Genomic DNA, 10474 nt, shown 5'->3' with positions numbered 1-10474 from the left:
TATATTTTAATACTCATTCTACAACTATCAACCATTTTTTGTGGTTTTAAACTTTAATTTTGGTAAACACGATTAATTCGTCCTTATGTCTTTTACTCTCCTAGATTAATCAAGTAATTTTATACTGGGTACATGTATTTCACATTTAATTATTATATAGACATGTATCAATTCTTTTGTAGATAAGTTTGACATCGTTCGTTTGAATTTTCCAGAAATAAAAAAAATTAAATCTTCATGGCCTGCCGATTAATGCTTCTATTTTTGTAGCATAGTAAAATATTGTTTAATTAAAAAAAGAAAAACACATTTCTTTTGTCAAATTAATAATACAAATAAGACAGATTAGAAATAGATTTGCACAATATCACGGGTACAATTCGGGTGATGGTGTAAACTGTCCAATAATACATTACAGTAGAATAATATAGAATGTTATGTGACCTTTTATTTTGATTACTTATCAGGCTCTCTTAGGTAATTTGAAAATGTTTAAAGTAACATATATGTCTTATGCAGTTCTAAATGAAAACTTGTTATAATAGACAGATAGTGTTTTCATATAGAAATATATGAGGAATATAACCATTTAGCATAATGATCGAATTAACAATAAGTATTTATAGATTTCTTAGTTTTGGGGTCTCAAGGATCACATCCCAATTGCAAGATGCCCGTACCTGGTTTGTCCATCGAAGAAGAGAGTGTAGAAATTCACGAGTCCATGTGCTTTATCAGTTAATGAATCACAATTTTGATTTTAATCATAGATTCAATATAATGCAATACAATCGTAATAAAAATAGGTATGTTCACAAAAGTAGGGGTTAAATGAGTGTAGAGTTTTTGAGGAAAGGCGTATTTCTCAATGAAATGTGAAGATAACGGACAGCAAATTGTTTGTGAACTTCGAGTTTGGGCTGTCCACTAGCAATTGTTTTTTGATAAACAAGTCCCCCTTTTTGCGGTTTTCAGACGTGCGTCTGCACTACGTATATCAACCAATAATTCTACCAAATATTCCATACATCATGACTATAGGAAATAACTGGTAAAGAAAGGAAAAATAATTACGGGGAAGTATTCCGCCCGAATCGTGGCATTCCTTAATGAGACGCCGCCGTTACAAGGTATGATGCCGGCCAGTCGTGTTTCAGAATCGTCATAGGATAATTATATAAGATGCTCTGGCCACTTGACCAGGCTTTACTCGCTCACTGTTAGCCCTGACATTCATTTCAGTCTCTTCATGCTCGTGGGAATGGTATTTATACTATATGAATGTGACGCCTAATTATTTATTGTCATTTGCGTGCGCTATACGTGACGATCCTTTCTCAAAGCCAACTATGCTTCGCTAAGACGCGGACACAGCTTTTCAGTGCTCGTGCATTCTTGATTGGAAAATTCTACGGTCCATTTGATTCAGTCTTCTGCAATTGTTATTCAAAAAAGGAAGAGGGACAATTGACCATTTTTGAAGGTAAATTGCAATTACAAAATGCATTGGACTTTTTTGAAAACATTGCTGATCTAGTTTTTCATTAAGATATTGAGATTTTGCATGTTATCACATACAGCATGTATACGACTGACCTCAGATTTGTTTAGAATTCACCAGAATTGAAAATATATTTGAATCAAGTTATATCGTAGATTTAATTTAATTTAATTTTTATCTTAATCGCGATGTCTTTAAATTTTAATGCATTTGAGATATATATATATATATATATATATATATATATATATATATATATATATATATATATATATATATATATATATATATATATATATATATATATATATATAAATTTTTATTATGCATATTGAACAGGAACTGATAAGCATAATCTCTCGTTATTGTTTACCCATTGATGGAAATCTTTTTGGTAGATAATTCAAATAAAAAAGTACAAATAGTTGTTCGCATGCTCATACAATATAACTAATATAAAGTGTTATAACTTATTGTTAGTTTCTTGACAGTTATAAAATGTAAACTAATACAACCAACTAGGTGATGTAAGAGCGCTAAATATGGCGCTTTAATTAGATCACCTGGACTTTATCACATAGAATAGCTTTTACAGCAATTAAATACTTTATTTAAAAGATAACAGATTAAGCAAGTAAGATAGAAAGTTTGGAAAGGATCTGGATGTAAAATTCATAAGGAAAATTGGAAAAAAAGAATCTTCTTTGTTATTTCACGGTATTGCATTGTCAAAAATGGTAATTAAACGTGATTCAATGTTAAGAGTTCAAATACAGGATAACAGGTGTTTCTAATTAATTACGACCAAACTTCAGAATTAGTTTTACATATTATGAAGTAAATAAATATGTTTATCCCAACTATTGCACGAGAGATGATGTTTATTAGTATTTTATGAGGATATTGCTTGTCATTATATAGTGGGCTTTGTAAAATGTACGTTTATTATTGTGTAACAAACATAAAAGAGATCTTACCTGCCCTCATGCACTGGCGTGTTTATGGCATATTTACAAATACATGTTATAGTGCACATTCATGGTCAGCCTAACATCTGTAAAAGTGCAGGATGACTTCACTATGCTAATCTAATCAAATTTTTCCCGGTAAATGGTCTACAAAGAAGTTTTCCCGGTAAAATGTCTACAAAGGCATACCTTGATTAGCGTGACTTTTAAAAATATTCTATATGTAAAAATGAAATAAATTCCTAGAAACTGTTTTGTGTTTAAAGTATATATACTTATAGTAAATAGTATACTTACTTTTGATATCATTTTGCAGCCCCGTTGTCCATTCGGAAATTCACAATTTCTTTTTTTGTACTGAATATTTATCTAAACTAGATGATTTAGTTATGTTACTTTGTAATATTATATACTATATTTATCTTTTTTAAAAATCTTATGTAAACATAGATCTATTTTAAAAATCTAATATATACACCGAAAAGTATGAAATATAGGATTGGAGAACAGAAAATGCCATTAAATACCCTCGCCAAACAGAAAGATGGACGAAATGTGTATCTTGTCTTTAGTTATGTACATGGAATTTTTTTTTCGTATATGAGAAAATGAGAAAAGAACATTGTTTATGACATGAATAACAATGTAAATCCTTGATATTTTTGCATTACGTTTTTTTTTTAATGTAAAACAATTATGAAAATTTTGCTTTGCAACATGCTGTATGGAAACTTAAATGTTGAACCGTGTCTTCCGCTTAATTTATCATCTGTGTTGTAATTCACACCTTAGTAAACTATTTGAGACAATGTATTCAATAAAAAACATCTAGATATGGACAAAATTATGTTTGTCTTAGTTTTCCAATGTTTTCCTAATTTTAATTCAGAACGATCTATTTTTTTCCGTCTGCAATTTTACGATGAGTTCTCTTCCAAGTATTTCGTACGGAAGCCTCTACATATTTACTTATTTATTGCATAAAATAGTTTCTGAACACGAATTTTGAATTACAGCATTCGTTTTATGTTCTAAAAGTGTGACATCCAAATAAAACAAAATCCTAAACTCATTTATCAAATGAACATTATTATATTATTATTTTAGAAAATCTTGAACTATTTTGTACGACAATTGTGTACACTGCTCGTTCAGAATAGACGACATACACAGTGGTTCCCTCGGGGAACGAAGAAGTACATATATTTATTTTGGGTTTGATCTTTGAGACCGCTATTAATTGTTCATTAAGCGCATGGCTGACAGGAATATGTTAACATTTGACGGCTTTATTGCTTAAATGAATAAAGATAACAGAGGAATGTTGTCTTCAAAGCTATTTTATTCGCTGACCTGTATTTTATACATTTTAAATTGATCTAAAATCAATGAAGGGCAACTTAATTCAATTATAGCATATTACAACCTGTCTATCAATATGCCATATTTTTATTTTTTGTTGTAATGAAATCATTCAAATGTGTATCACTTTTTTTATGCACTAAAGCTCAGTTGTTGTTTTTTTTACACCAAAAAGCAACAAATTTCGTGGGAAAAACTACACGTTTTTCAAAAGTTTTCCTAAAAGCCTGAGAAAACACTTTTTAATTATATTCCTTAAATTATTAAAAAAAATTAAGTTTAATATTTATGGAGAATAGCTTTTTATTTTATTTGCAAAAATAGTAGAATTGTTACATGGGGCAATACTACGAAATATTTCAAATTATAATATGTTTTTGAGGAAATATTTTATATTATATTAATACTTTATATCTCAAGGAAAAGAATGCCTTTAATTAGAATCATAAGCCTGGTTACCCACATATTCAATCACACAATCATGTCTATATCGGTGAATAAAATTAGTAAGCGGAAATCGAGTTACAGAAGATCTGCGGTCGAAAGAATTGTCATAATTACTCATGTAACAATTTGATGCACTATAAAGATTAACAACCGAGTATCTACTATGTTAATAAATCTGACACTTTAGAAATTTTTAGAAAATTTTCCCTAAATTCACTGTCGTTTTTCTCACGTTGCAGATCAAGAATGTATGCTTTGGCTGTTGTTATCTTTTGTATGCTGAAAAATACTGTAGAATCTAGGACAAGTAAGTAACACGTTTGTGAACATTTTTAACAGATATCATATATATGCTTCCTTTGTCAACATCGGAGTAAAAAATATGACGTTAGAAGCTGTGTCTGTTAAGCCTGTCTGTAACCAAAAATTATTTAACAAGGTATGATGTGCATTTCTCTATAAGAATTAGTGTAGCTTGGTTTTTTTTAGCGGGTTTCAAATTCGTTTTGAATCTTAGGTCCATGATTTTACAAAATGTGTTTCCAGAACAGTATCCGATTTTTATTTGACGATTATGATTTTGGACAATAAATAACAAACGGTGCAAAACACCAGGATTATACAGCCCGTGTAACCAGAAAAAACACAATTTATTATCACCAGTGATATGAGAAGTTATCAAAAATCCGCATGATTTTCAAATCAACTCCCTCTCGCTCTTTATTAAGTTGGTTGTGTGCTGGAATCTGTACCAGGGACACGGAACCAGTTTACAGTTCAAGTATCAACAACTGGCCAATCAAAAGTCTTCTACTGTGCCAATGGTACAGTGTTTGATCAACAAGCATGTGTTTGTGTCAACAACATGGATCCAAACAGTGAGTAATTTATTGTGCCTCATCCATCTGTGCTCATCAGTTTGTCTGTTATTTTTGTGCCTCATCCATCTGTGCCCATCAGTATGTTTGTTATTTTTGTGCCTCATCTATCTGTGCCCATCAGTTTGTCTGTTATTTTTGTGCATATCATCCATCTATACCCATCAGTATGTTTGTTATTTTTGTGCCTTATCCATCTGTGCCCTTCAGTTTGTCTGTTATTTTTGTGCCTCATCCATCTGTTCCCATCAGTTTGTCTGTTATTTTGTGCAATCATCCATCTGTGCCCATCAGTACATGTATGTTTGTTATTTTTGTGCATCATCCATCTGTGCCTATTTGTATGTCTGTTATTTTTGTGCACATCATCCATCTGTGCCCATCAGTAAGTCTACTATTTGAGCCTCATCCGACTGTGCTTATGTCTGTTGTTTATGATGATGTTAATTTCTCCGTATCCATGAGCGAATTTCAACAAAACTTTAGACATTCATCCCTGGGTTATGGAGAGTCAAATTGAATGTCATGCTACTCTATTCCTCTTTCACAAGAAAAAATATAAATGGTTGAAATCCGTCACGGTAGCTCAGTCGGTAGAGCGCTCGCTCCGTGATTGGAAGGTCGTGTGTTCGAATCGCGACTGACTTAAGTCGATAAAAAAAGAGGTAGCAACTGTTCCTTCGCCAAGCGCTCAGCAGCTTCATTCGGATGAGACCTTAAAAACCGAGGCCTCATGTCACGGTAGGCGTTGGCACGATAAAGAACCCTCACTGCTCAATGGCCCTGAGTGCCGAGTAAAGCTCTAAATTTGAAGCCCTGCACCGGTATATGGTGACGTCTTTCTATGAGTGAAAAATTCTCGAACGGGACGTTAGACAACATACAATCAATCAATAAATGGTTGAAATAAGGTATGGTAATTAGAAGTATACTTCTCAAGTACCCCGTGCCAGAAAAGACAATTTGTATGGAAGCTTTCTTATGTACCATATAGATCATTTTTTAAAAAAATATACATGATTTCTCTTTTTTGCTTTTTGCCGATTATAAAAGCATGGTTTCAATGTGTCAAATAATATAGTAGATTAAAACATCCCGCTGTAATGCTTATTCAGTTTAAGTTGAGCCTACAGGCTTAAGGGGACAGAATGTGGTCACAAAAGGGGGCACCAATTCACAGTTCTTTTTTGAAAAAAAAAAAAATTATATATTCTATAAAAGCAGAATCGCAGTAAAATAAAGATGAAAACAGTCCCATGTAGGTTTGAAATTTGTTTTTGGAAATCTTAGGCCTGGAGTAAAGGAGTAGTCTACAATTGGAGATAATTGACGATTTTTTTTTGGTAAGGATATGATATGTTACAATGTAAATTTTTGAAATTCCAGTAGACAAAAACTACAGGACTTCAATAACAAGATAATGTGCAAGAATTCATATGCAGTCTAGTTTACATTAGATCAAACTATGCTTCCAATGGGCCCGAGTTGAGCCAAAATTGGGTAAATCTTAATTTTTTGTTTGCTTGTTTGTTTAACGTCCCGTCGAGGATTTTTCACCCATACTGAGACGCCATCACTTGCCGGTGGAGGGCTGCAAATTAAGGCCTGTACTTAGAACTTACGCCCTTTGAGCAATGAGGGATCTTTCTCGTGCCAGCACCTATTGTAAAACGGGACCCCTGTTCATACGGTCTCATTCGAATGACCGGTCTCCACGTCATACAATCATACATTTGATTCGAACCTGCGACATAAAGATCAACTCCTTACTCCGCGACTCTACAGCATGCACTCTAAACACTGCGCCATGCGGGCGTACATGTACATTGTAAAAAGACTTTCTCACCAATAAGACTACAATTTTACCTGATTTTTTTTTATTTTTTAGAAATAAGTGAGCTTACTGTAGATAAAAAAAAATTGAAAACATATATGTTCAATTCAAAGTAACACTAATTGCTCTCGTCATCTTTTCTTTTGTTAAAATGTCGAATATTACTCGAGTAAATGTTGTTGCCCTTGGTTATGATGATTTTAACCTCAGCATTTAAAAAGAAATGCCAAATTTAATCGTTTTCTTTTCAGTGAGTCCAACAGCTCCTCCTATTCGTCGCTCAACAAGAACTTCTCTGGACTTTCTTGGTCCTACCACGGTTCCACGTGAGTACTAAACTCCATAAATAGAACCTACACTCCTACAAATAGATCTCACGCTTCTTTGTAAAACTGCCAGCGTGCGGCCAGTTCTTGTCCGTACGTTGGACAGTATGTAACAGCTATAACGTCTCTAAGCAGCACTTGCTTGCACTGAATCATTACATAGAACCCAATTTTAGACCACTGCTTCTCACATTCTGCTTTACCCTTTGACAAATAAAATAGAAGGTTTGCTTAAAATAATTATGCATAGATTGGAAGTAAGGATCACAGAGTATAAAGGCAGGTAGGTTGACAGATCTTCGATTATTTTTGCAGCATGTATGTTCAAACCGGATGTAGACCGACATTATTACCTAGAGCAAGTACATATGTCTTCCTGGAAGAGGAGGCCGTGTGCTTACGGCACGCTTTTTAATGAGGAGAAATGCATGTGCATAGACCGGGCACCTATATCTACCTCAAGTAAGTCACGTGACTTAGTGACATTGTGTAATAAACCCTAAAATTCGGAGCTACTAGTATTCATTCAATGTCTGGTGAATTTGTTGGCCCTTTTGTTTAAACACTAACACCAGGTAATATTCTTTTCGCAAGTACACGGTATGGGGCTTAGTAAATTTTCTAAGATTTTTGCTGCCTGTTCTGAAAAAGATTAGTTCTAACCGCATGAGAGTAGTGGCAAAATCGTATTTTCGTAGTTGCATGTCGGGAATAATAATAAAAAAAAAATGCATGTTAGAAATTTAACTTTGTTAGAAATAAAAAATATAGTTTCAATACACAGAAAATAATAATTGAAAAAAAATTTAAATGACAGCATTTTAGTGCTAAACGTGATTAAAAATTTCATAACCTCTGATCTATTTTTAATTCATATTTCATGGACAACTGAATGATTTTGATCAATATTTTATCTGGTATATTTTGTTTTCAGTTTGTAGACCCAGTTTTGCATTAGATTTTGATTCCAAACCTATCCGAGATACTTCAAATATGCAAGTTTATCTAAGTAATGAAGGCGTGGAATCAGTTGTGAAGTCTGGGCAATTTAACAAACAAGCTCGTCTTCACATACCCATGTTCTCCTGGATAGGTCACAAGATGACCATCAACTTCCGGTTTTTCGAGTGGAGCGGTGGGGACAGAGAACAAACACTTATTGCAAATTGTTATCATTCAAATGCTATGTCAAGTGGAATGGGTTCTATCGAAGTAATGCTAAAAGACGAAACCAAGGAAGTTATTTTCCGAATAAAAACGACACAGTCACCGATGCGGGAAATAGCTGTTCCGTATCCTGTAAGTCACGTGACATTACTTAGTCCAAATTATTATGTATATTATGTATATCGGTTAATAGAATGTGTCGCTTATATATGACATAAATATTGGTAGCATTCTGAGAAATGCATAATGCTTAAAATTATGAACAAAACTATTATTTCCCTAGACAAAAAGCTGGAAAAATGTTACCTTGACATATGATGGAAGATATTTCAGAGGGCAAGTGAATGACCGAGAAGCCACAGTTCAAGTTAGAGGTACTTTTATTGAGTTCCTATGAAATATCAGTATATTTTTTATTCCACTTACCTTTTTATTAAAACAAATGAAAGCTTTTTTGATAAACCAATTTTCATGCTAAAGTTGTACGTAGTAGGACTATTTCTTTCCATTTGAAAAGGGTGGAAATATACATTAAAAAAGTCGTTGTTATATTTATGATTTAAGGAAATATCGAAAGCCGTGCTGAGGGATTTTACATAGGGCAGTGCCCAAGAAGAGCTGATGGCTCAAGACGAGCCTATGTTGGCTATATTGATGATGTGAGTTATATCTGTTTCTTAATTGAAGACATATTGTAAACAAAATGCCTATAGGTCACAACATTCACCCGAGTCAAATGTCCTTATCTTACAATGAAAAAGTGAAACTCTTAATATGGTTCAGTATTTCTTATAAAACGTGTCAAAGTAACATTTTTACAACCAATATAATTAAGCACTTTTTTTGCAATATCAATGGCATATTTGACTTTTCCATTACAGCTTAAGTTTTATAAATGTGTCCGGCCAGATATTCGTAATCCAGGATTGCCTTAGACTACTTAACTGAAATCCAGTAAATGGATAATCCTTCAGTGACAATCTGTGAATGACAGTTAACCTCAGTTATCCGACAGAAGTTTTCCGAGGAATTCCCGAAAAGTCACGTGGATGAACCATGTCTATTTATAGAATGCCGTGTTTGATTTTCTTGGTGTTTGAACTGTACGATACTAATTTATTGGGACAGTACTTAAGTTGTTGTGTATTGTCAGTGCAGCATGGTTGTGATACTCAGGTACCTTTAATGTGACAATGTTTCTGTCTGCTGTTTGTATTGTGTAAACATTTTTCTATCGATGCGTTATTTGTTCTAGTTGTAGAACGTATTAATTTAATTGTAAATACAAACTTATTTGTTGATGATACCTCATTGAAAAACAGTGACTACTATTTTTGCAATTCCCAATTAAAAGTTAAACATTAAAACTATTTTTTCAGAGAGTCGTTAATTTACATTATGTACATGATGATTTGTGTAACGAAAATGGTCAGATATCAATCGTTTTGAAATTTCTTGTCTAATTTGATTATAAATTAATTGTCTTGACTTCTGTTGCTGAAACAATTGGTACAATTACTGACAAATCTCAATTTAAAAAAAAGACATGAAAAACAAAATTTCTAAAATGTTAAATTGTATGCACTCCTCGTTAAAATACGAACGTGAATAATACTAATTACATTGTGTAAATGAAGATGCATGTTCGCTTTATCATAATTTCTTTGTCAAATAACCAAATCAAATTTTAATAAAATTATAAAATAAACAACTTAATCAGAATTATTTATTCAATAAAATGAGGAGTTGGCATTTATCCATGTCCATTTGTTAATTTCAAAAAAGTAGAGGCATTAAGAAAATCTTCTATATGCGAAACGTTATTTGAAGAATTCGTAGTCAGGAGAGCATTCTCTTCTCTGTACCAGTTATCATGTAAAAAAAAAAGTTCATTTGAAATATCCCTCGATGGTCACTTGATTTATTCTCTCAATTAAAACAGAGTTTAAAACACATTAAGTATGTAATGGAGTTGTTATTTATGGAGTAAT

At 32.7% G+C, this 10474-nt stretch overlaps 1 protein-coding gene across 2 annotated transcripts; it reads left to right on the top strand.

Moving 5' to 3' along the window:
• The first annotated feature begins 968 nt into the window (after positions 1-968).
• Positions 969-10345, top strand: LOC133175364 (asparagine-rich protein-like). 2 transcript variants are annotated; one of them, XM_061310458.1, is made up of 9 exons: positions 969-1483; positions 4518-4585; positions 5007-5156; positions 7242-7316; positions 7632-7778; positions 8251-8615; positions 8767-8857; positions 9048-9142; positions 9365-10345. In XM_061310458.1, the coding sequence occupies exons 2-9, from the start codon at positions 4525-4527 to the stop codon at positions 9416-9418; spliced, it is 1038 nt and encodes a 345-aa protein (XP_061166442.1). In that variant the 5' UTR covers positions 969-1483; positions 4518-4524; the 3' UTR covers positions 9419-10345. The 2 variants fall into 2 exon arrangements, with proteins under 2 accessions (XP_061166442.1, XP_061166443.1); XM_061310459.1 differs by lacking the exon at positions 7632-7778.
• The last annotated feature ends 129 nt before the right edge of the window (positions 10346-10474 follow it).

The sequence above is a fragment of the Saccostrea echinata genome, unplaced genomic scaffold (assembly GCF_033153115.1).
Source record: "Saccostrea echinata isolate AGI-Se365-2 ecotype Australia unplaced genomic scaffold, CSIRO_AGI_Sech_v1 ptg000062l, whole genome shotgun sequence".
NCBI lineage: Eukaryota > Metazoa > Mollusca > Bivalvia > Ostreida > Ostreidae > Saccostrea > Saccostrea echinata.
This window is presented reverse-complemented; position numbering and strand designations above follow the sequence as displayed.

Excerpts from the sequence above, each read along its gene's own strand:
- LOC133175364 (XM_061310458.1), top strand. The coding sequence starts at position 4,525 with ATGTATGCTTTGGCTGTTGTTATCTTTTGTATGCTGAAAAATACTGTA. Across the intron at positions 5,157-7,241 it reads CAACAACATGGATCCAAACA|TGAGTCCAACAGCTCCTCCT; the intron begins GTGAGTAATTTA and ends TTTTCTTTTCAG. Across the intron at positions 9,143-9,364 it reads ATGTTGGCTATATTGATGAT|CTTAAGTTTTATAAATGTGT; the intron begins GTGAGTTATATC and ends TTTCCATTACAG.